This window comes from Ornithodoros turicata, chromosome 1 (assembly GCF_037126465.1).
Source record: "Ornithodoros turicata isolate Travis chromosome 1, ASM3712646v1, whole genome shotgun sequence".
NCBI lineage: Eukaryota > Metazoa > Arthropoda > Arachnida > Ixodida > Argasidae > Ornithodoros > Ornithodoros turicata.
The window spans coordinates 147,223,947-147,251,379 of record NC_088201.1 but is presented as its reverse complement, the minus strand read 5'-3'; the positions used below and the strand labels follow the sequence as shown (position 1 = coordinate 147,251,379).

The 27,433-nt window shown below is 45.2% G+C and overlaps 1 protein-coding gene across 1 annotated transcript; it reads right to left on the bottom strand.

The window, feature by feature from the left end:
* Window positions 1-7,846: 7,846 nt before the first annotated feature.
* LOC135386827 (uncharacterized) lies at window positions 7,847-10,162 on the bottom strand. The gene has a single exon (XM_064616381.1). It carries the CDS (start codon window positions 10,160-10,162, stop codon window positions 7,847-7,849), a length of 2,316 nt encoding a protein of 771 aa, XP_064472451.1.
* Window positions 10,163-27,433: the final 17,271 nt, after the last annotated feature.

Below are 27,433 nucleotides of genomic sequence, written 5' to 3'. Positions count from 1 at the left end.
GTACTACGGTGTGCAGAACTTTAGAAGTGGTTTGATTGTTGAGAAAACGTCGATACAGTGAGAGGGCGAGATACCATGTGATTTAGAGACACTGAATGTGTGGATCTGAAAGGTTGGTAGTGCAGACAATGAAAAATATTGTACTCTAGATCTTCCAAATCGCCGCATCAACTTGTCGCAAGTGGTAACGCGACAGGGCTGTAAAAGCCTCATTGAGTCGCATTCGATGAAGTAATACAGCGTCTTGACGAGAGTTATTTCGTGGCATTCGGAAACCTTGCGCTGGATGTACTCTTGCAAGCATGGCAGACTGATGCGTGTAATATTTTCACGAATTTCCTATATTTTCACGAAATTACGTGTAACACTGGGGTCCAGTATCGCCTCCTGGGATGGAGAACCCAACAAATCATCAAAAAGGTTTGTTGTCAGCGCTCCTCACCGAGATGTCTGTCCAGGACTCATGCTAACCACTGCATCCTGTTCAGTCGCAGTTCTGGAACCCTCCATGAGTATCGTGCACCTCCTCACCGAAGAAACAAACAGCCAAACCACTTTATTCTCATAGGATGAGGGTATCCTCATCGGAGGTCCTTTGGTTATTATTACGTCTTCTAAGTTTTCTATGTAGACGTAGCAGCAGTACAAGGTATTTTTTTAAACCCTCGAACCTACAAGAAGTGTTTATTCACCTATCTCCAGCTCTTTAGCTATTAGTATTTCTTGAGGCACATACAATTCGTAATGCTTTACAATATGGGGTGGCGGTGTCGTGTTATTGCGTTTGCGATGAATCGGTTGAGATCTATTGCCCAGAATTTGCATTGACACAATTGTGGAAGCGCTCAAAGTGCGAATTTGTCTAGTTGAATAAAGATAAGTTACCGGTTATCTTAGAGCGAAGTAAAGGCAAATTCTCTGCGTGTCGTGCATCTAATCATCCGTATTATGTTGTTCATATTATTGCCTTTAATCATGCCGACTGAAGATTTGAATGGTTTCCAACGATATCCTTGGCAGCGGCATACTGAGACTGAATTCTTAAGTGTTTAGGAACCTCTTGAGAATTCACTGCCGTGTTCGGACGCAAAATGGTGGGAAAGTTACCGGTTTGTCCAAACCAGTGTCACAGTGATGTCTTTGCTCGAAAGAGCCTCAACTGGGAGGCTATTCTCGCCGATTTTATCTCAGCGTCTCTGTAACGCTCTGCAAATATAGTGTTCTCCCGCGACTCGACTATGCGTTAGTTGGGTAGAATGCTTATTGCGTCACTGAGGTGAATCGTCTTGAAACTGTTCAGAAAAGAGCTATTCACGTCGTTGACTATTTTTTCGGCGATGCATCCCAGCCTTTCAATTGGCTGATTATAACGGTTTGTGGAAGCATTTCAGCTTCCTCCCACTGACTGCACGACGTAATATTGCTGATGCTTTGTTCACTTATAAATGTGTAAATGCATGCACTAAATGTAAGCAGCACGCTCCTAATGGTTAGCGGGGAGCAACGTGCATTCCGCTGTCCAATCAACGCGTTTTGCTTACTTTTCTGGACTCGTCAAGTTCTTTTTGTTATCAGCGAGCCTCCTTCGTCTCTGTTGCTCATGTGTACTACTATTTTCATTGCCCAGGGTATAAACATCACTGTTGACAGCATATTGATCGACAATACATAAACTCGGTGTGATCCCGCTCTACGACGCATTCATCTACAGGCGTTGCTCTGTTCAGGAGCAGGTTTCGCGCATGTGTAAAGTTTTCACAGCTCTATCAGGGCGACCACAAACAAGTCACTGTCTCCCCCCCCCCCCTCGGTTAAAACAAGGATCACTCACAAAGGCGTGCATTCACCACTCAAAAAGAACTAGTTGTATAGCAATTCACGGTTAGCACAAGCAAAACCGTAAGAAATGTCCACATATAGCCACATATGAGATTACCATGTCCATAATGCAGCAGCTGAGCCGGTTTGCAACCGGTTTGCAACCTGCCCCCTTCCTCTGGGTCTCAGAAAGATGTGTTCACAAGGGCAAGGACCACTGGTCTGAAACTGCTTTTTCTAGCTCCTTCCTCTTTTCGTTTCCTTTTGTTTCTGATTGTTTCGTTCCCCACATCACAATCAGCAATGTGGTTGAGTAACGCCCCTGGAGATGAAACTCCCCTTTCTTCATCTTCCAAAAAAGTTGCTGTGTACTTCTTTTTGCCGAATGGAACTGCGGGCCACTAGCCTGGATATGTCCCAGGTCGAAGTAGTTAACTTTCGAGACTGTGCTTGTCGTGCAGATAACAAACTGTACTTTCCCTTTGAAGGACATGAAGGAGTTCAAGAACAAAATTGCGAGCTGTGTCCCTGAAGTATTTTTATCTCTTGCTAATATGAACAAGGTAAGCCTTAAAATGTGTCACGTGATGCGGGAGCAAAAGTGAAATTTTACTCAAAGTATCATGTCTAAGATATCCAGTTAGTGGCCACCATGATATGAGATGACATTTAACATAATTTGAAATCCTGCCTTGTCTGTCACGCTGCCCATCAGGAGTCACCATGCAAAATACTTTCGCTGTGCGGTGCGTTATTGCTGTGCAATAGAATTTACAAAAACAGCCCGAGGAAGCAGCCGCAGACGCCGGACACGATTCTCGCGTGACGTGTTCGAGGCTCTGTGCCTTGTTTGTTTGTTTTTTTTCTTCCCAATTCACTCGCCAGTTATGCATGCTTGAGCTGTGCCGCTGTGCGTCACCAGTCACGTGAGGGGAGTAGCATACGTCACGATGTCTTCTCGTTCTGTGATGCCCTGTTTTCACAAGCTGAATAATTTTTCAACGGTGTGCGGAACAGAGCCTCGCGCTCGCTGTGTTGGCCACCTGCGCTCGTCGTTCCTTAGCAGGAACTCATTTCATTCGTTGGAAAACGCTGCAAGATTGGGGATCACCTCAGTGCCCCTTTAATATGCAATATCAGTGATAGCGTGCCTCTGCCTCTGTACTCACAACATCGCTCAACTGATATGAGATCAAGACAATGTGGACAACTGCACACTGATGTTATCTGATTCAATGTCCATCCAATCGTGATTTCGTGGATACCTGTGTGCCCGATGTCGCACTGGAAGATGAGATACCTAGCAGACGTGCGGAACTCAAGTTAACACAGCCTACATTAAGATCCAAAACACAGCGCGAGAAGACACGACGGAAGAAGAGAGGACAGGACAGGCGTTGACTCCAACCAACGAACAGTTTAATAACACAAAAACCAGTACGCAGGCGCACAGCCGCCAACCCAGTCACCCCACCTTGGTCCAAAAGCGCAGACGCTCAGACAGACAATCACTACCGCCTCGACAACATCCTCCTCTCCCCCGATAACAAAGACACAGAAGTTTGGCTCACACACCTACCGCCTCTATCCCCGATAAAAAACGCTTCAGATAACTCCCGCGCACCCTTATCCCTGCTCCTAGATAGCACGACAATCTGACTAAATAGCGGAGTACACTTACATTTGGTAACATGCATAGGCAAATGACGCGTGTCCGCACTAGACAAAGACCTTTCATGCTCTCGGGCCCTGTCGTTAACACACCGGCCAGTCTGGCCAATGTACACCCTATCGCATGTGAGTGGGATCTCATAAACTACCCCCACCGCACAGCTAACGTACTGGTGCTGATGGCTCTTGCCACAAGAGACTTTAGGCTTACTACGATCAACTTTCGAACAAAGGCCCGAGAGCTTGCAAGGTGCCGAAAATACCATAGGTACACCGTACCTATTAGCCACTCTTTTCAAATTGTGCGATACTCTGTACACGTACGGAACAACCATACATCTAGTAGAACCCCTCGCCACTTCCCCCCTAGGTTTCCGCACCTTTCCTTTAACCTTTTGGAGAAGGCCTTCGGCTACACTCGCCAACAGCCTTGTGGGGAATCCACCCTGTTCGGCCTGATGTCCCCGTCGTTTGGTCATGCCATGCGCGTCTGTAAGGTGTTGAGGTCCGAGTTTTGGAGACAAGTCAGAACCTTTGCTGATTGGTTGCGGGTGAACTGTTTTGAGCAGCTTCCAGCGTGGGTGGCGGTCAGAAGGTATGAGGCGCTGAGAGCACAGGTTGCACGCACGACCGAGGCCTTGTGGGGCGTTCAGCTGGCAGCGCTCCTTAGGGCGACCACGGCCCAGATGCCTACACTGGTACGGCGTAAGGACCCGGTGGTTTTGGGTGATATCAGTCTTCCAGAGGAAGTTTCTTCCGTGCTCAGGAAAGGTCCCAAGTATAGCCTTGAACCCGTCATTCCCACGCATGAGTTGCTGGCCCTCAACCGTCGTGTGGCTGAGAGGGCTCAACAGGAGGACAAGGGTAGGTGCACCGCAGAGGGTGTTGAGGTGTTGGAAAGGACCGTACGCCGCCCTCCGCAAAGAGGCATATGCCGCGTAGGCAAGGTGGTGGAGTTTTGCCGGAGCAATGGGTTGCGCCTTCTGCAGTCTGACAAGGAAGGCGGGTTTGTTGTGCTCCCGGAGGGTGTATTTGCAGAGAAGGCCGGGAGGGCCGTGGAGAAGAACTTCCGTCAAGTCCAAGTCTGTGAATCGAGGGCCAGGAAGATGGCGGCAGCGTTGTGTGAGTCTTTTGAATTGCAACGCCTTGCTAAGGCAGTGAAGGGCAGCAAAAGCGGGACGTTGGCGATGTTTTTCACAGCCAAGACGCACAAGCCTGAGGTACCGTTCCGGACAATTGTCAGCGAAAAGGGCACTTGGCAGCTCCATGTGAGTCGATTTCTGCTTAAGCATTTGCGGGAGCTTGACTTGGGGGACCCCTTCGTGGTGAGGAGTTCTGGTGAGGTCATCGGCTTGCTGGAGGGATTGACATCAGTGGGATATCTGTTCTCCGTGGACGTGGTGGATTTATTCTATTCTGTGCCTCACCAGGAACTGTTTTGTGCTGTCAGGGACTGCATTGAGGTGAATGGTGTGATCGCCTTTCAGAATGCTTCTGGGCTTGCCGTGGATAATTTCATGACTCTTTTGGAGTTCTATTTGGGGGCGACGGTAGTGCAGCATGAGGATGGGCTGTTTTTGCAGCGTCGGGGTATTTGCATCGGGTCGTGTGTTGCGCCGGTTTTGTGCGACATTTTTTCTTTCCGCGGTGGATAGAGGGGTAAGATCTGTTCTGGATGATGGGCCTGTGCTTAGAATTTGTCGGTACGTTGACGATTTCCTGGTTGTTGTGGGGCGGCGCGCTGATGATTGCTATGAGAATATTGTTAGTGGTGTGTTACAGCAATTTCACTGTGGAGGGAAAGGGTTGTCGTTCACGTCAGAGCTACAGGCGAATGGGCGTATACAGTTCCTGGACATTAATATCCGTGTTGGGGAGAAGCGCTTGTGTTGGGCCTTCCACCCGAGGGCAAAGAAGGACCTGATGCCTTTTGACTCAGCCCAATCTAAGACTGTGAAGCGCGCTATTGCTTTGCTCTGCTTGGAATCCGCTTTAAAGAAGTCTTGTGAGCACGTTTTGTTGGAGAGTTTCACGGCCCAGGTTGACAGGTTGGGTGCTGCTGGATTCCCCACAAGGCTGTTGGCGAGTGTAGCCGAAGGCCTTCTCCAAAAGGTTAAAGGAAAGGTGCGGAAACCTAGGGGGGAAGTGGCGAGGGGTTCTACTAGATGTATGGTTGTATGGAGTGGCTAATAGGTACGGTGTACCTATGGTATTTTCGGCACCTTGCAAGCTCTCGGGCCTTTGTTCGAAAGTTGATCGTAGTAAGCCTAAAGTCTCTTGTGGCAAGAGCCATCAGCACCAGTACGTTAGCTGTGCGGTGGGGGTAGTTTATGAGATCCCACTCACATGCGATAGGGTGTACATTGGCCAGACTGGCCGGTGTGTTAACGACAGGGCCCGAGAGCATGAAAGGTCTTTGTCTAGTGCGGACACGCGTCATTTGCCTATGCATGTTACCAAATGTAAGCGTACTCCGCTATTTAGTCAGATTGTCGTGCTATCTAGGAGCAGAGATAAGGGTGCGCGGGAGTTATCTGAAGCGTTTTTTATCGGGGATAGAGGCGGTAGGTGTGTGAGCCAAACTTCTGTGTCTTTGTTATCGGGGGAGAGGAGGATGTTGTCGAGGCGGTAGTGATTGTCTGTCTGAGCGTCTGCGCTTTTGGACCAAGGTGGGGTGACTGGGTTGGCGGCTGTGCGCCTGCGTACTGGTTTTTGTGTTATTAAACTGTTCGTTGGAGTCAGCGCCTGTCCTGTCCTCTCTTCCGTCGTGTCTTCTCGCGCTGTGTTTTGGATCTTCATGTATAGTCACCAACGTGCCCAACACCGAGTCCTCACAGCCTACATTGTCTGCTCTCCGCGTACGCCCAGAGTGTTTTTTACTTAGCTTTCTGTGCAGCCTGTACACTGTTGAGCGAAAAATGCAATTAGGACAGCGAATGACTCATACGCGCTGCCGTCATCCGAGCAAGCTCCGACAGTCGTACGTGACACGGAAACATTTGCAGGTATCCTGTCCTTCTCGTTCTGTAGATGAAACCCTTGAAAGTCTTTACATCGGTGCCTATTTCTTCGCCTACATTCGTGACCACGTTCGAGGTAACGAGTGTCAGTACGGCCAGTTTCTTCACAGGCTAGCAGGGTGTACATAATGAGGTGACCTGTAGCTGCTATACTTGTATCGCCCCAACGTAAGAATAAAGAAAATTCACTTCTTTTCTAGCACTTCGCCAAGGATGAGGCTAAGAATTTGACGACCCTCATATACAGCTTGGAAGTAAGAATTTCAGGGTTATCTTACGCTCGTTCTGAACTTATAGTCGGACAATCAGATTGCGTTGAAGTGACAGTCGTTGTTTAGTATGTGCTCGTATATAGGTGTAATCATGGGTCGTACGACTGGCAAAATGCGACAGGCGTGAAATGTTGACTTTTGCTTTTAAATTTTAGTGTTTGGAGGTGGTTGTGATGGTGCGCACAGGATACTGTTTTTGGACTCACAATGGCCAGCGTTACCGCTATAGCTAGAACATTCAATCAGAGAAGATGAAAGTATAGGGTATGATTCAAATCGATATTTGACCAGCACTCAACATGAACCAAGTGAAAGTCATGAGAGGGCCAAAACGTGACATACCACATCGATACGTTGTCCTTGCTTGTCGGGTTTCTCGAAGGAGCACGACATCTCTCAGGGTATCTGTACTGATGATCATGTCATCCGCTGGACTAGAAGGTCTAGCACAGGGGCTTTGCATTTAGTAGTCTGAGGGGTAGACTACTGTCAACAGGACGAGGTGGGTACATAGCTAGTGAAATCTGCCAAGGGGAGACGACGGACGAAGAAAAGGGACACCACGACAGGAACAGTTTACTTACAACTTACAAATTTACTGCAGGGGAACAGTCAACTAGACATACGTAGTATGATGACGTCATGAGCATCAAGGAAGGTTCAGCAGGACCGGTTAAAGCAGGAAGGCAGCCCGTGGGAGCCGAAACACTTAATTGGCGATATCAGCGGTCTGTGTACATTAAGCAAGATAATAAAATTCCACGGATAGACAGGGTGCTAAGGGAATCGGGACCATGTTGAAAAATGTTGAAGGCTTCGTGTATCTCCCTCACCGTTTGATTGGGATGCTTGGCCAGCGTAGACGTGCGGTGAAATAAAGGTGTGCACCCGCAATCCTTAACATGTACTGCAAGTTAACCATTGGGCGTGTATTTTATCATAGAAAACAACGAAATTGCACACCGGCTTGACGCAACAAATAACAATTTTAATGCAGACGTTTCGTCTCCCATGCGGGGGACATCATCAGTGAAAGCAAAATGAGAGGCGACCGCAACCAGCGGATTACTTAACCAGGTCGGCGAACACTTCGGGGAGGGGGCCGCGATTGGTATTACACACTGAAGGTTCTCCTCGCAGGTGCCATGACTCAAGCAGTTTCCTGGGGCCCCACCTTTGTTCCCTAGCTAAGGTCACAGCATTCGCGTAGTCAAAAGAGTGATCTGTGTTCCAACAATGTTCGGTGAGCTCTGTCTTAGATCGCGTTGCGTTTGTTGAGTTGCGGACATCTCGTTCGTGCTCTTTTAGTCTTGTACTGCGCTTGCGGCCCGTCTCTCCAATGTAGGACACCTCGCAACCGAGACACTGTACTTTATACACAACACCCGTCTGGGACTCAGGGGGAATATGGTCTTTTGGCTTAGAAATCAGTGAACGAAGTTTCAGGCAGGGCTTGAATGCAGTCTTGATTTTTAACGGGAGGAGGGCTCGCCGAATGGATTCTGATACACCTTTGACGTATGGGATGGTGACGATGCCGTGTCGGAAATCGTCTTTCCTTCGGGTCCTGGGTTCGTGCATGCGTTTTCGTGTGTTCTCAAAGAAACGTAGCGGGTATCCTCGTTTCATGAGTGACTCCTTGATTATCATCTCCTCGGACGTACGTTGTTCCGGGCAAGAGGCGAAATCTTCACAGCGTTGAAGCAGGGTTCTCACTACACTGCGTTTGTGTTCAATCGGATGGTAGGATTCGAAATTTAGGAAATTACCGGTATCACAGGGCTTGCGGTAGACGGAAGTTTGAATCAGGCCGGTGGTGAGCCTGCGTACGGACACGTCCAGGAAGGGGAGCCGGTTCTCCTGTTCAAGTTCGCAAGTGAACTGAATGGACGGTTCAATGCTGTTCAGGGTCGAATGGAATTCGTCTAGGAGGTTGCGATTTAGGATCACGAAAGTGTCGTCGACATACCGTCGGTAGAACTTGATGTTGTGGGTAAATCGTTGGAAGGCAGATTCTTCAACATATTCCATGACGAGATTAGCCATTGTCACGGACACCGGGCTGCCCATCGGACAACCTTCAATCTGATGGTAGACCTGCCCCCGAAACGAAAAATGGGATTGGTTCAGACAGAAGCGTAGCAGGATGATAATGTCCTCCACTGTGAGAGACGTACGTGTGGGAAGGGTGCTGTCGTCACGTAGTCGTGCTTCAGCCACTTTCACTGCTAACGCTGTGGGGACGTTAGTGAAAAGGGAGACAACATCAAAAGAGACCATGATGTCGTTGTCATCGACGACTTGATCTTGAATCAAACGAACGAACTCCTTGGAGTTAGACAGTGTCAGACCATTCCGTCCGGTGACTGGGGTGATTAAATTCACAAGGTGTTTTGACAGGTTATATGTTGGGGATCCAATAAAAGAAACGATGGGTCGTAAGGGGCAATCAGGCTTGTGAATTTTGGGGAGGCCGTAGAGTCTGGGTGTTAAGCCATCCGACGAGAACAGGCGTCGATACGTCACTTCATCGAGGCGTTCCTTTTTCTTGAGGTCACGGAGGTGATCGACAAGACGGCGTTCAGATTTCTGGGTAGGATCATTCGGCAGCGTGATGAAATGGGAAGCATCATCGAGAATCTTCTGCATTTTAGCGTAGTAATGGTCTTTATCCAGTACAACGGTGCCTTTCCCCTTATCCGCCGGTAGGATTATGATAGAGTCGTCTGACCGGAGATCGCGTAGTGCTGCATGTTCCTTCCGCGTGAGGTTCGTTGGAATCGTCGTAGAGTTAGTCAACGTAGTAGCGATGCGACTACGAGCCAGGTTGACCCCGGTCGTGTTCTTTAGGTGCCGTAGTTTATCCTCAATTTCTACGACGATGTCTCGCTTGGGTACTGCGCGGGGGGCCAGGGCAAAGTCAAGGCCTCTAGAAAGAAGGCTGAGGTGACCATCGGAGAGTTGCTTCGACGACAGATTGAAAACGTTGTCGGAGGTGTACACGGTCGGTTTTTTGGGCAGGATCCGAGAAAGTTTCTGGTCATGGGCGTCCGCACACTTGGTTTTCTCCTTGGTCTCCGCTTGCTTGCGTGCTTGGAAGACTTGCCGCATGTCACAAGGCTGCAGGATTCGTTGAAGCGTGCGTTCGGCTTCAGATAAGCGACGTCGTGCATCACGCAGTTTGTCTTTGTTCTCCTGGATACGGGCCTTCAGGCAGCTACGGCTGAAATCCACGGCTAGCTTTCGGCCATAGGGTGTGTTGACAAAAGGTCGACATTGGAGGGCTTTAGGGATGACGTGGTGGTTGAGGCACTCACGGTTGAAATCCTGGTGGCACTCCAGGCGGACGATCCTTGTTGACTGGTCGAGGTAGGCTCTCATGCTGCTAAGTGCAACCGAACCATACGTAAAGCGTATCGATGCAAAAATATTCCAGAAGCCAGGAGAAGTCATGATAGAAAACAACGAAATTGCACACCGGCTTGACGCAACAAATAACAATTTTAATGCAGACGTTTCGTCTCCCATGCGGGGGACATCATTTTATCGCAGCCTCATGCTCAAGTAGCCAAACATTAAGGCACCTACCAGACTGCCCAATATAGTACATGTCACAGCTCAGACGGACTTTATAAACTAAACAGGTGTCACATTGGACGAAAGGTCTCTTGTGCCCCTTGGCAGCCTTCACTAGCTATGTCATACTAACTGCCATAACTTTGCACTTTGGTATAGGGTGGGTACAACAGAAAAACTGGATGTGCTCGCACCTCACGCATGTTGGTACTTGCACGGATCAGGGGATGGGACAGTCTGCGAACCAGCATTCACTCCACGCGTGGTAATGCTTATGTGCCTCATGAATATGGGATACTTTGTTTTTGATGTAGATCTTGATTGAAGAGGTACTGCGACCTGATGAAAGAGGTACAGCACACCCGTTCGTGTATGTGATACACATGCGATACGATGCGCCTTTGCTACGTGACGAAGGAAGCTATGCACGAACGAGCAATATCACACAAACGCATAACATCCACTTGGTCAGGCCTCATTCGCCCGTGCTATTTTAAACTTCCGGCCTGACCTGGAAAAGTAAATCGTGCCGTCAACGAAGTCTAATGTCAACTGTAGTTTCACTCAGTCGCCACGAGCAAAAAAGATACACGCAAGAAATAGGCATTGCACATCAAAAATATTTGATTTCGAAAATACATACCATGGCATCGTTATCCAGTGCTGACACAATCATACAAAACACGCTGCGCACATTGCCGGGGGAGTGTTTCACGCGTACACATGTTCCAATGTCCCAAGGCATTGCACAATCAACAGTCAATATGATTCGCTGGAATCCGCTTTCTTCTGGCGACTTACCACTAATCGAGGGACATTTCAAGGTCCAATTAAATTGCGACATGAAGAAAGAAAAATATCTCAAGCAGTGGAGAGTAAGGTGTCTGGAATGGAGTGTTCCATAACAAATTAGTAACGTCAAACCGTAACTGAGTAAAATCGACACAGCAACCAAAATTTGTTCAACCAGCTTATTGGTGCATAAAGTGATGCCTTGAAAAAAATTCAGTGGCGATTTAGCGGTCAATGCGAGACAAATGCGTGACCATTAGGCGCCTCTTCCGGTATAAACCCAACCTCCGGTAGTCCACTTCAGGTCTAAACCCGAGTTCCACCCGCTTCCGGTATCCACTTGTGGTCCAACTCGACTTCCGGTTTTCTACTTCCGGCATAACTTCACAACCGGTTGCCACCTCCTGTCTATACTTGACTGCCGGTTCGACACTTTTAATTAATATATGTAAGTTCATTTAATTAACTTTTAATTAGCCACAATCACTTTCAATTACACTATAGTTACCCTTTAATCGCGGAAGGTAACCGCAGGTTACATGAGGTTATCTTGAAATTCATTTAATTCCCTTTAATTACATTTACATCACGTTAATTACACATAATCTTTCGTTTAATTACATATATATAACTTACATCCATTACTTTTAAACTGACCTTTCTTGCTTCAATGCTCGCAATCACCGCTGATTACCTTCGACTACTTAAAGTTTAAATCATGTACCTCCATTTCCATTTACCCTTTCATATCCCCTTTACATGTCCACTTATACAGCTGCCTCGGTGAGGCTTCACCATCTCATACACGGACACACACACACATACACATACATACAGCTTTTTTTCATTTTGACACTCCTAATGCTAACGCATTAAAACAACACTGAATGGACATTTTTCACATACACGTCGTATCCTAGCCCTCTCTATTGAACCACGCTCGGTGTGCGCCTAACGAAGTCCGCGTGGGCAGCACCAAAGGACCAAAACCGAGCGGCAGTTGGACCGACGAGCTCGCGCCGTTCGTGCGTTCTTCGACAAGTCCGAGTATCGGCCTCCGCCTACTCAAGGTTGCGCGCATGCGCATAGTCCGCTGCGAAAGGTTCATAAGTGGAAGCAACACCGCCCGCGAATTTATTCTTGTACACGCTTACTTGAAGGGGCGCAAGGCAGCAGTCGCGCTGCTCCATACGAAATACAGCACAGCAGGTGTGGTATCAATATAAACGAAGCCTGGTCACATCCTTCGGGAAAGCTGAGAGACGACCAACAAACATACACCAACAGCTTACCCCCTACACCGTAAAATTACATCATCACGTGTTGTTCAATGGGCGAACCATGCTACCGAGCACCGTTGCAACCATGCAGGGAGAGAACACAGGAGCGGCCCTTCTACCAGTTTACATTGGGATGGGTATGCCAGGTTCATTCGTCCATGGGTCGCGTTTCATTCTAGGATGCTCTATCTATCATGCGACCGCTCAGATAACCCCAAGAACATGGTGGCTGCCAATACATAAAGCAGACGGCGTGAGCTGCGTTTTTTTTAGCCGTACACACATCAGCCCTGCATAGAACGCGCGCGTGCAGTTTTAGTTCTTTGAGTTCGGAGGTGTCCTGGTCTTCTAAGAGAAGACCAGGATAGAAGACCAATATCGCACTCTTGCTTTTTTCTTTTGACATCCTGATCCCTTGGGATATGCAAAGTGAGACACATTTCTACATCACATTCTGGACATACAGGAAACGTCCGATGGACGTCTGACACACGACGTCTGACGTTCACGACTTTTCTGATACGTCTCTGGGGTATTTCAGGTTGACTGGGTTACCACTTATGAAGTGATGAAGAAGCGATGTGAAGCAGCGTCCGTATGCTTGCGAGCGAAATAACCAAATCATAAGGAATATAGGGATGTATTTCCGAGGACGAAACACCCGAAAGGTGATTACGCACAGTTAACCGACATGTTCATGCTGCTGTGCGAACCAACGGGAACCAGAAGCATGCTAAACCGAAACCACCCGCCATTCCCTGCTCCAATTTGTTGAGTTTCTTTAATAAAAAAGTGACGTACGAACGAGACAACACGAAGTGATGTAGTGGAAAACACCCACTGCTTATTTCTTTCACAGAGGTACGAGGGTTGGGGGGAGTATGTTTAATGCAAAGGTACGGGTACAGAGGTACGGGGTGTCCACTGTAACCATCGAAGTAATGTTTCAAAATAGAAAAATCACTTTTTCTCAGTTTTAACCAGTGGCTATGTACTCATCGCCCACCTCGAGGGGACACAGGCAAGCATCTGTGTCGATTTATTAATTACCTTTCATCAATTAACTTTTCAGTTATCAAAGGGAGGATTGACCCAATGAGACAATCGAATCCTTTGGGTCACTGGTAACATTACCGTTTTCAGAACAAAAATCGAGACAGTTATAGCGCGAGGAAATGGCCTGGAAATAAGGTGGTTTGGTAGTCATTTTTCGACACTGAAGTGAACGCGCTCCGATCGCGTTTTCTCCTCTGTATGCAGGGGGGGGGGGGGGGGGCGTTGTCGTAGCAGCCTAACCCCATCCAATCTGCCCCCGCTGCGACTGCAGCATAAGGTATGGGATGTATCTGTCAAGTGGGTGGCTACCCAAATCGATTATTGTAGCAAGCAGACAGCAACACGTGGGCCTGTGCAGCAACAGCAGTGGCACAGGCAGGTTCGGGATAACTGTGGTTCGTTTATGACGGGAGATGGTGCATCCCTTACAGAAAACTGGATGAGGGCACCAGTCGTTGGCTGGCTATGTTTCATCTGATATTATCCTGACTTGCGTTGCCTGTCATTTTGGTGGTGTTCTATAAGTAACCGGAAATGTTGATATTTGACGTGCTTATGTCGCTTTTGTTCACGCGCTTTTCGACCGTAACTGGCAGGTTAGGGGAGCTCTATCTATCGCGTTCTTCTCCTTCCCTCAAACACCCAGCTTCCTTCGTGATGTACGATTTGGAAGGTTTGTGAGACTGTTCTCGAATGCTACGGTGACCTCAGTCCAAAGAATCGTCTGTTGTGTTGTTGGCATTCTCTCTTCCTCATTTATTTCACCTTCCTCGGGAAATTCCATGTGTTTTCCAACAGAACATTTTTTAACTATATTGAGACATTTCAATATAATCTCCATAACAGTTTACGTAAGGGTAAACACTCTGATCTGAATTTAACACTGTCTTTATTGAACAGTGAAAGGTCAACAGAAAAACAATAGTGACTCCGCAATATTGTATTATTGGGAATTGCACAATATAATTCTTGAGTTCCTCTTAAGCTAACTTGGCTGATTTGGCAATACAATTTGATCGAAATGCTCAGACGAACGGTGAAATCTCTCCAGAGGTAAAGAGCGCTAACCCGAAATGTTCAGACAACGGTATTTTCATTAAGATTTTTCATCACGTTAGGTGAAACACGCATTATATGGACAGTATGTGCAAGGAAAAAAAGAAAAACACATCAATGACCATTGTAGGCCCCTGGTAATATTATTTTGGCATCATGCAACGTGAAATGTGATAAAAGATAGCGATGTCATATATGCGGTGCGTTCTTTAATATTGCCCACCGAAAGTCAGTCACCAAAGTCAGTTTTTTTGGCTGATAACTCTTGACATGATCATTCGTTATTTTTAACGCATGCCCAAGTCCAGTGAAACAACAACAGAACAGATACATGTACACGCACGCACACACAAAAAGAAAAACTGAAGCACCCTTATTGATTTCTCAGCGCACGTTGGCGAGCGGTGCCCCAGAAGAACGGGTCGTCCCTAACCCAGCAAACAACCCTCCGTAACATATCTTTTTTTTTAATTCCGCGTTAGCAAATATGGCTCTGAGCGCGATACAACCATGGACAGATGACAGCAGGAACAGGGGGTTAGTAAGCGTCGTGGGCCGACATTCGTCTGCCGAAAACCCCCAGACAGCACACTCGGTGCTGGGATTCAAACCCGCGCACACTCCCAGTCTCCTCCTCCCAGGCAAGCGATCATCCTAATCAATATGCCACTGGAGCTGGTCGCAACATATGTGCTGCACAGTATCCTAAGGAACCTTTTGGTGGAAGTGGTGCTCGGTTACCGTAGATCAATAATGCCTGGTTCACGCTGTTGCATTTTCATATATTATGGATGAGGCGCGGCACGGTTGTCATGGCAACGAAGCACGGCGAACCAAAAAGCACACGCACCAAAAAAGTTGAGCTCAACCGAACTTTATGCGCTACAGGTTGCCTCCGGCTATGCAGTTGACCAATGAGCGCGAGCGCATCACTGCTGGGCTGTCACCGCTGCTTTTCCATCATGGATGCCTTTGTTGAAAGCATGGTGGCGAAACAAGTGCCCTGTATGCCGCAGATGCGCTTCAGCATGCCCCGCAATATGCTTCGCATGCCGACCTCATCACTGCTGCCCGCTCATGGCGGTCTGTCGGATGGGGCGTGCTGGGGAGGGGGCGTTATCGGTCACACACTCGTTTTCCGGATCAAGAACGCACGTGTCTGAACAGTATGTCGTAAGACATCCCGCTGTGCAACGGGAATAGTTGCAGTATGAACCGTGCATTATGCCTGTTTGTCCAGCGCACGCGGCATGCTGCTGTTAGCTTCCTTGCTTCTTACTAACAACATCCCAGACTGAGGGACAAAACGCCCAATGACGCCTTGGGTCGTGAGACCTTAGAAAATCTACTACCTTTCTTCTTGCTATGAATTATTTGCACCGATCATAAGTTGAGAAAAGTTGCGTTCACATCACCAGGGAGATGGGGAGAAACTCACGTTGATACAGGGGTGTCAGTCACATAAAAATGTACTTGCCAGTAAATATTTCTTCTATTCCTCATTGTTTCCTTATTTGTGATTGTTTCTTTCAGCGTTGCTTTCGAGAGCACGACCTTATCCCGGACACCCCAGATGTTGCGTTGGCAATGGCACGATGGTATCGTGCAACATTCTTCCGTTAGTGCGATATCGACTGCTGTTGGTAAATAAAATGTTTTATCACGACTAGGAGGCTGTGGCTTGCATGTTTCTGTCCCAAACGAGTTATCGCAGCTATGCTGTATTGCACTAGTAGTAGCTTGTGCCGTAACCTAACGAACTTTTATCTAAACTGATATTGTACCTTCCATTGTGAGATTTTCGAATGGGGAATACTTCAGACTTCATAATGGTAATGAGCCGAAAGGGTTGGTACGCCACATAACAATAACAATGCGGGACTTTACTTCGCGAGACAACGCGACCATGAGCGACAACCGCGAAGCAAAGAACAGGGATGACAGAAGACGAGCACGACACCAATGCTAACGACTACCCTTTTATTAAGAGGAAGTATGATTAAGAGCCTGGATCCTCGAGGCAAGTGTGTTCGAAGAAATTGACTTCCTCGTCAAACAGGTTTATAGAAGTCTAGACTCCTTGATAACGTATGCCTAAATTATTTCTCTAGTATCGCGTGTGGCGGCCTTATCTAGTATCATAGGGGAACGTAACTGAGGTTTTCGCACCACCAAGCACAAAACGCACTTGTAAGCACAAATCAGTGAACACACAGCGGTCTGTGACCAAAGCAGTTCTGACTTTCTTGAGAGATTCAGGTCTGATGAACAGCCTGTGAACTCAGACGTGCAATCTCATTCTTCTGTGCCCCACCTTCACACTCAACGCATTAACCTCATGCTTTCTTTTTAAAGTCATCCTCTGTGATTCATCTCATCATTCTTTCACCGTTTGTTAGTCATCTTTTTTTTGTCATCTTTGTCTTTAATCTACATCATCCTTCTTTCATCATTTGTTAGTTTTTCGGTATTTCCTATTTCTTTTTCTTTATTTCTTTTTATTTATTTATTATTATTTCTTATTTCTGGAATAGCAAGCCGACGTGCCGTTTGGCTGACCTTTCCCCGGTTTTTTTCCTTTTGTCTAATAAATATATCCCCCCCCCCCAGTGAACACAAAAAGAAGTTCATTGACTGTAAATGCAATGTTTTGTATGGGATTTCTGTGACCTGCGGCAATATATACAGGGTGTTTCACTTAAGAGTGACCACTAGTTATTAAATAAATGTACTTCCAATAAAAATTATGTTATGTTTCTTTTGAAAAAACCTGTGAAAAAATTCCCAAGGAAATGTAACGTTTTTTTTTGCGCTAGTTATAAAGCCCTTGGCCACAACACTCCATTTCAGTCACAATTACAGGAAATTAGCGCAAAAAACGTTATCTTTCCTTGGAAATTTTTTGAGTTCAATTAAGCTAATTAGACAAATTAATGAGGTATACTTATGGAAACCACCTGATTGGGCGGCAAAAACCTTCACAACTATTACGCAGAAGGTTTCTAATTTTTATCTCAAGTAATTTTTTTAAATAATTAAGGGTCACTCTTGAGTGAAACACCCTGTATACAGGGTGTCCCAGAAAAGTTGTCATTGAATTATAATAAAAAAAAAAAACTATGCAACCTAGAGTCATGCGGTCAACCACATTGTTCTTACTGGTTTTTTGCCACCTCCTGATGTAAATAGAGAGTTTTAGCAGACTGTTGATAACGTGGCTTGCGTCAAACCGTATCAACCGGAACCAATCAGTCGATAAGATTCTGAGTCACGCACCACTGCGATTGGTTCCGATAGGCACGATAACTTTATCAACGGTATACTAAAACTCACTAATGTCGTGTAACGTAAGTTTAATTATGTAAATTTTTGCAAACTAAAGTCGGAAATTTGCCAAGTAAAGGTCCCTTTTTACCCCACCAATGTCAAGAGCGTGTCTAATTTACTCAAATTAGCAATAATTGACAGGGATATTCAGCAGCCATCCCATCGTAAAAAATAGTCGGACATCATGTTCTACGGAGCTCCCACAGGATAGCGCGCGATGAATTTTTCAGCGCAATCTTTTTCAGTCCGACGAAAGGAGGTTGGAAACCTAGCCCACCCCGGCATCACAGAGAGAGAAACCACAGGCATGGCTTACCGGTTCCGACCTTCGCTGGGATAATGCTTTCCCTCTCTCAATTTTAGGAACTGTTACTTTTTCCACTATCAATCTGCGGGCTGGGTTTTGAACCTCCCTTCGTCGGACTGAGCGCGGTTGCGCTCAGAAAGTCATCGCGCGTTATGGTTCGGTGCTTCCAAAACCATGATGTTCCGTTATTCTTTCCGATGGGATAGGTCGTGAATATCGCTGTCAATTATCATGGATTTGAGTGAATGCGGCACGCCCTTCATATTGGTCTGCTAAAAAAGTGACCTTTACTTGGCAAATGTCCAGGTTCAGTTCTCAAATATTTACATAATTAATCTTACGATACACGTTACTCACTTCAGGGGGCGGCAAAAACCTAATAAGAACAAATGCCATAAACCGCATGATTCTAGGTGGCGTAGTTTTTCTTATTATAATTCAATGACAGGTTTTTTGGGACACCGTGTATTGGGCAGACTGGACGATGTATGAAGACTTGACTCAGAAGTTTGTATATCCGTAAGCCATGGCTTCGGGACACCTTACCGTACATTCCAGTAACAGTAACAACTGTGCTTTATGATTATGATTGGTGATTTTATAAAGGGTGTTTTCCCTAACGTGAAAACAGTTGTATTAGAAAATCTACTTACCTCAACAATATGGAGTGAACGCTATATGATCTCGGGGGAGATTTTGCCATGACGACTCAGCAATTTAAGTTTCCCAAGTGATCTCCAAAATTCGCCATGTCGACCTCACGATTCTTTGACAATCTAGAGGAGACGTGGGACCTTTGTGACGTGCCGGAGTGGGGCGTGTTTTTTTTTTTTTTTTTTTTCACATGCCTTTTCACAGGCTTCGTATTTAAGCATACTTATTTCTAATAAACCTGTACTTGCTGGTAAGCGCTGGTGTAGTGCTCATCTTGTGTCGTCAGCGGCGTTTGCTGCACCGTTATATTTAGGGAACCATTCACAGTTTGCTCAAAGGTTGAAGGGCTCTCAAATTGCTTGATCTGTGGCTCGTCGTCTGCAGTAGTTGCAGCTGTAGTTGGACCACATTTTCAAAAAAGAAGAAAATAACTGCATTAAAATACTTTCCATTTTGACGCGCCTCGGCAGCCATTAGGATTAAAGTTGCTTGATCAGTGAGGTACCTAATTAGCAGATATAATTTCATTAACGTTTCAATTAGATGCATTCGTGGAAATGTGAGATAGCACAATTGGAGTCAGTGATTCGACTCTGTTTCTTTAAAACCCTGAATTCCTAACGCACATTGGTATATCGATTGCCAAATTTTGCTATACAAGTGAGCCGAAATCGAAATCACGCATATCAGAAGCGCAAGAAAAGACTCGACCATGGCCTACGGGAACTTATATGACCCGGCAGGTCAGCGCCTACTCTCTCAAAGAACTCTTTGCACTCGGCGGCGACGAGTTTCTGCAGCGGTGGCGGTTCCACCCTTCGCTTTCGGTGCAAGGGGGCTCCGTGTCTGTCCGAGGTGTCCCTCCGTGAACAGTACCCCACCCATCTCTCATCACTCGTCTCATGCTCCATCGAATGTAAATAGTGCATATCCCTCTTGTATCATGAAGTGTAGCAATGTATATATCGCCTCTCATAGCCTCATAGCTCATAAATTGTAAATATTGTTTTGAGGCGCTGTCCATGTACTGACCGTTCCACGTCGTATTAAATTTTCCTACAGCGCCTACTCCAAACAGCTTCAACGCTCCAAAGCACGTCACCTTCCGACGTGGAATGAACACTGAGGTTTCGGATCATGTGCTTAGCAAAGGTTGGCAATGGATATCTCACTGCATGCGCCCATTTTGGGATTTTAAAAAACACGGGTTCTTTAAATAATGGCTGTCCAAGGAGCACAGTCCGCTGGCCCCCTTTTGGTCCGCAGTGGGCGAGCGATCCGACAGGGTCGGCCAGTGCACTGGGGACGATATTGGTGGTCCTACATTCGTTTTGCAACACGGGGATGCAAAATGTTCGATGTCGGCTGTCAGTATCGTTCCTCAACCCCTTCGCGAGGCATAGCCGATATCATGCACGCGGCGTCCCCCCCCCCCCCCCCCAAAGTTGCTCTGCGGTTACTAGTACGCTTCTGACGTCTTCTGACCGAGATTGAAGGACCACAAAACTGTTCTATGGGAATGACGACACATTTATTACACATTAAACGGCGTTCTTGGCAGCCAGTGCCATCAACAGGTAAGGTAACATTTTTTTTTTCTGTTCAACTGAACAAACATTTTAAAGAAATAAAGAATACGACATATTGTACACTACGACATGTTCCATAAAAAGCAGACAAGAACTAAGTGTCGTCAAAACATTTTGTGGTTAAACTGCGGAAGCCTTCACATTAAAATATTATAATACCGTAATGCAAATGCTGTTATGCATAACTAGGACAGCAGCAGGCTTTTTTCTTGTGTTTACATTGAGCCTAACATGACTAAGACGGTGACAAGAAAAATGTCTACACGAATCAAGCGAATGGACTGCCGTTGTCGGGCCTCTCTTCCTGCGTCTCGGTCTCGAGCTTCAGCAAGGTGCCGGCCGAATCTGTGTTGCACCTCCAGCTCTGTGACATCCTTGTATTTTGTGCATCCTTGTTTAGGAGTGCCTCTAAGTATACACTGTTAGTTTTGAAACTAAACATTTGGCATGTGACCTCATCAACAATGCAGGAGCAGACAGTTAGTGCAGAAAAATCCTTTGACTGAGCCCCTTTAAGGTTGTACTTGAGTGCCAGTGAATTCTGAACAGCCATTTCGGCACTATTCTTACGGTGTCTTGAACAATATTTCGGCCCAAACGTGTGATCACTGTAACCTGCAACATGATTGGTTCAGATCACTGGCTTTTTCATTCAAAAATACTGCGCTGTAACTACGTTTATGGTTCCAACTAACTAACTCTTCCTTTTAATCTGCCTCTAAGAGCGTTCGGTTGAAGGCTTGTAGCTCAGTATCGATCGCTATTGCGAAGTTTCGCATGTCTATAGAGCTGAGTTATTTCCTTGCTGACCCAAGCCATGCTAAATTCTTCAACTTTCTTTTCGAGGCACTCTGTGGAGTTTTTGTGGAGTCTGAGCCAATATGGTCATCTGATGCTATAAGATCTACAGAAAACACATGCCAGCAGATTTTGAACATGCTATAGGAGAGGGTATGCCCTTGAAATGATGAGGTTTGTTCACTTTCCAGATGACTTCAGGTATGTGAAAACAATCATAAATGTTAACAAAGCTGTTATGAAGCAGTGACTGCAATTAATCTGTAGAACTATAGGCAGAACAGTTGAATGTAGAATTTGTTCAAAGTGTTCTATAGCGTCATACAGGTGGGATATGAATGAGCTGACGAAACATTTTTCTTGCGTGAGAACAAATACACCTGTAGGTTCTCAAAATGGAAAAGCAGAGCTTCAATTTTCGCAGGAGAGAGGCATCTTTTATTTTTATTTTTTTTTCTTCCTAGATGGCCTCAACTGAAGAACAAGCTGCAGCACATTATGGTGACATTTTTTTTTAAAGAAAAGTAAACCCGTAGATTTTCAGTATGTTGCAGGAGAGGACTAGTTATACAAATAAGGGAAGATTTCTTTTAGACGACCTATATGTGAATATACTATCTGAAAAAAGGTAGATTTTTGCAAGTGCCTGATATTCTCCAACACATGGTTAAACAATGAATATAGATCAGCTTGATATTTTTATGTGAAGCTAATCACAAGCAATCAGTTACAAGCATAAATAATCTGGGGCTCCTTCAAGAATGCTAATTTGTCAGAAATTTATTGTAAACTTGACCCCAAATGTGCTCCGTTTTTGAGTTCTCACCACATCACCAGATTTATTCTCATTCTACATACCCCTTGGGATGGCAGACCCGTGCTTCCCCTCTAACACCAGGCAAGGAAAGCGCACAAATGATGTATATCTAGATGTCAGAAGGAAGCTCGTAAGGGACAACTTCATATTTCGGCACAGTTTAATGCGCCCCATTGTTCAGGAAAACAATATGATGATTTACATTCGATATATGCATGGTCTAAAAAATGCACACATTTTTTTTTTCAGTGATATTTAAGAGAGTGAAGCTACATCTCTGGCTGGTTTTGGCTGGAAGAGCCCAGGTTGACAGTTACACAAGCTGATGTATGTCAGCATTGAAAATATAAAGGAAAAAAAGGCAAATAAAATGCCTCACTCAATTTACTACTTTTCATAGCTTACACCTTGACAGGTGTTTTTTATCCTAAAATGGTTTCATTGCCAAAGTCAACGAGAATGACCGTCATCACATTAAGAAGTTTCAACTGTATACCAAGTAGTAACAAATATGTGCTTACTTTTTCTGCAATCAAGATGTAAATTACATCGTTGAGTTGCAGGCTTCAGTGAAAAATCACTGCTTGTGATGTCAGTGCTGAGTGAGTATGGCACTCTAGTGGCGCAACATGTGATTCCAGTGTATTTCACCCCACCCCACGTTATTTCATGAGCAATTAGTATCAGAATCAATCACCTTGCATGATGCACTTATGAAGGGTAATTTCATGTGTGCCAATAAACATACTGCAGTGCTAATTTACAATGTAGTTTGTGGCTTTGGAGCACACTCATATTCAGTATGCCACGTGAACTAGAGAGGCATTTTCTGCCATCAACATTAGATGAGCGAAGACCCCAAAAAATGTAAGCACTGTTTACGTGCATTTGACAACCTGCATTTTTATTACTGAGAGGCTGTCTTCGTAACTAGAGGAAAAGGGTGCTGGCAATGTGGCACATATTCATAAGATGTAGAACGAGAAAAAAAAATTGACAGCATATCATGATCTCAATCATGTCATTGTCTCCGTGTTTCTGTCTCCTGTTCTGCATTTGTTAATCTTTTTGTGTAGTTGCTGGATTTTAGCCCAACAGCAGGGGTCAGCAATTAGAGAACATCCAGAACATGCAAGGCATACATTTCCTCATTCTCCACATTCCTCATTCAAGTAACGTTGAAGAAGTAACCATGCGAAAAAACAATACAACAGTGAAGCTGGCTTCAGTACACTACAACGATGTCACATGTAACAATATACAGTATGCCTCAGTGTTTCCCAAACAGTGTGTCAGGACCCCCATTGAGGCCGCGATAGCACAAACGGGGCCCAAGACAAAGCAGATGAAGTGAGCGCAATATGCCACAAAACCAAGGAAACTATCTCTCTACGACTGCATTATATTGAAGTTCTTTTACCAAAATGCAAGTTCAGTTCAGCGGACAATCAGTCGGGAAACAAGGTAACTTGCAGCAATGCTTTCAATCAAGTGTGTCGCAGTATTCCTCACTGTATCATGACGAGACCGTGGACCTACATCAGACGCTACATGCACGCACTAGTATAACATTCATATTTATTTATTTATGTATTTCGAGAACCCCAAGGGTCCGGAGGACATTACATGGGGGGTGGGAACTGGAGCGTAAGATACATTTACAGCAACTTGATAGAAACAAACAACCAAGCAAAAAAGAACACAATTAGCAGTAAGTAAACAGGAAAATAAAGAAACGACGACAGTACAAACAAACAGTACAAACTCAGCTCGAGTGACATCGTTCTCTCCCCTGATTTGTTGAAAACGGGAGGCGTACGCCTTTTTGTGACACTTATGTAGAAATGTTCAGTCAGGGGAGAGAACGATGTCACTCGGGATGATGGTTGGCTAGGAGCGTGCTATGTGGTGAAGTTCATTTTTAAGAGTGTGGTCGCCACGGTTACGGTTTTGGCCATTTGCATGTCAAAATTCAGGGATGGATATTTTAATACACGTACGTGTTTCAAAAATTTTAAACGTGGTGTGGATTTTAACTAAGACAGTCTCCCATATCGGTATCTGGCTTTTGTTCAAGACGTCCTTATTAGAGTTAATTAATGAATTTAATTGATTAGTCATCCTTATTAGTAATTATAGTCTTTCTTGGAAAAGATACGCGCCCGATGAACTCAACTGTGAAAATGATGTGCTCTCGTGACTTTTTTATAAGAATTTGTCCCCAAGCTGAGACACACACATACACAAAATAAACGGGGTGCCACAAACGCATACTTCGTGGTCGTAGCCATTATTAATAGAGATTTTTTTAAATAAAACAACTAGGACTACCTATACATTAGTTTCGCACTTACGCGTATGCGAGTGGAGGGAAACCTTATCTGCAAGGTATTCTGGCATTCTAATTTCCATAATTCAAGATGTATTTTTTAAATTTTTTTATGAAGCTGTTTTTCGTTATTTCGAGAAACAGAAAGAGCAGAATTGCTGGCAATCGTTTTGGATATGAGATGAATCCATCTGTATGCTTCAAATTATTATCCACAGAGGTGACATTTGTTTTTAGTGCACCGTTTCAGGCTTTCCATTATGGAGATACCTCGCTCGCACCATCTCGGAAGTCGGCAAGGGGGAGCGAGCCCTAACCTAACCTAACCTGAAGGAGAGCACTGCGGGACATGGCGTTAGCGATTGAGAAGTACGGCATATACAAAGAGGTCCTCGGAGGGAAATTCGGGGGGGGGGGGGGGGCAGAGCCAGCACCGTGAATACTCGAGGAGTGGTGGACTGTTCCCCATGCCCCCACATTCCGATTTATACCGAAACTAAACAGGAGCAGCTTTCCAAGCTAGGGCTCCGAAACGAACCGACAACAGTAAAAAACAATAAATGAAAAGAAAAAAAAAACAAAGAAACGAGAGGAAGGAGGCACAAAAAAGGTATATTCGCTTGAACCGCAACGGGTAAAAAAAAAACATTGCCAACACGTTTTTCTTTTGCCGGCCATCGGCATTTCGCAGCCTTTCTGAACCCTGATGTGGATTGCAGGGCCAAATAATGACAAATGAGCAAGGAAGCATCCTCGCTGCTCATCTCTTGGTATTTTACGTCGTTTGAAGTGCAAATTGTTGCGCCTATCACTAGCGCCACATTCGCGTTCAAATTGCTCCTCTGTTGAACTGTCCTTGTCGGCTCGCATGGCCGCGCCCATGAAATCGGCAATCAGCTGTTCTCGTTTTCTGGAGTGTCCACCAAACTGTTCACAGTTAAAGGTACATATACTTAATCCGAGTGGGAAAGCCTCGGCGGTCTTCCTGTGGATTCGTGGGTGCATCAACGAAGATGGGCATAGTTTTCGGGATGGCTGTGTGTGCGACAGCTGATACCTGTGCGCTGATCTGAACTTCTATTTTTTTAAAAACAACTTCAATATATTGCAGTTGTAGCGAGATAGTTTCCTTGGTTTTGTGGCATATTCCGTCCACCTCATCTGCTTTTTCTTTTCCCCAAGTGGTGTAACCCCCGCTTTGACTATTGCGGCCTCCCTAAGGTTCGTGTGTCAGTTTTGGAAACACTGATATTATTACATGTGACACATTGTAGTGTACTGCAGCCAGCTTCACTGTTTGACTGATAATTTGCACGGTTACTTCTTTAATATTATTTGAATTACTTTCATCTGATACTGTACCATTAAATAGGATAGGAATCCATTATGGTTTAGAGTTATTTTTCCTTTGCAATATTCCCACACTGATCTTGGTGACAAGTTGTCTCTCATTAAATTCCTTCTGAGTTGTATTTCACACTACTTACAGCATAATGTGAGAATGAGAAAATGTATGCTTCACATGTTCTCAGCATTCTCTACAGCAACAGCTCCTGGGCTTAAAATGCAGAAACTACACACAGCCGTGTTGTACGGGGCGTCTGCCAAATGCCACCAAAGACAGGGAAAATTGCGAATCGCAACTGGCTGTCACACCTAGGACTGGGCGCCACAGCTGCAGACACACTTTTCCCACTGATGCTCTGAACGGGCAGGAACAACCGAATGCTTCGAATATCAACTTTAAGTTAGATCTTAATGGGACAGGAAACAATAGCTCATACTGTATCCATTACCCAAATTGTGCTTCACGTGGAGTGAGCACATTGTGTTCTGAGATGTCTGGGGTGTTGAATAAGGTTGTGCTGCGGTGCCCAGTGAAATTTATTGAAATTGTCTGTGAAAACAAGGAACATGTAGGGAATTTAAAAAGTACAGTTTGGTAGACACCTCGTCATCATAATTCACTTGAAATACTATCAGCTCCTGGTCCAAAAACTTGCAGTTTGTTTTCTCATAAATTTCAAATTTAAAGTTTGCTTTTTTTTAGATAGATAAGTGCTTTATTTAAACATTCTATACATTACAAATTATAAGCGGGACCGCTAGGCACGCCTGTAATGCGGTCCCCGTAAAAATTACAGTGATTACTAATGATCTGATACGCCTAGAAAAAAACACAACACTTTTTACAAGACACTGAAAACAACAACAACAAAAATGATCAGAAATAACTTTGCCGAGACAGTTTCAGCGTAAATACATAAACAGCAATAAGCGTTACAAGAAGGAATAAATAGAAGAAATCAATCACAGCAGATTCGACAACAGCCGTTTAAACATCTCGAAACTAGGTATTTCTCGTACCTGTGACGGAAGACTATTCCAATGCTTTCCCGCGAAGTAACAGAATAACTGTAGACCATAATTCGTGCGGGGCTGGGGAAGCGTTACACAAAATTCACTATTTCTGAAGCAATACTGACTAGCAGCATAACTAACTGAAATTAATGATGAATTGACCATATTGTGCAAAAGTTTAAACAAAAGTAACAGACATTTGTATTTTACTAAGGAATAGATGTTTCTAATGCCCAGTAAGGCGAAACAAAATGTAACAGACTCATATGGGGGGAGTCCCATCATAATACGCAAGGCCTTCTTTTGCAAAAGAAATATTGGTTGAATACTTGTCTTGTAGGTAACCCCATATGCTTCCAGACAATACGAAATGTGACTATGAATAAGCGCATGATAGACTAACACAGAAACACTCAATGGTACGAGGTGTCTTAAACGAGCAAGTGCAAATAAGCCCAGTGAAATCTTCTTTCTCACATGGAGAATATGTGGAGACCAAGTGAGACAATAATCTAAATGTACACTCAGGAATTTGACAGAGTCGACTTTCTGGAGTGTTGCATCACAACAAATAATATTCAAACTGTGATTTGCGATTTTCCTTTGCCGTGGATGAAAAATCATGTAACATGACTTGGTTAGATTAATTTTTAGCTTATTTGCAGCGACCCATAGAGACAGTCTTTTAAGAACCAGGTTGGCCTTAGTAA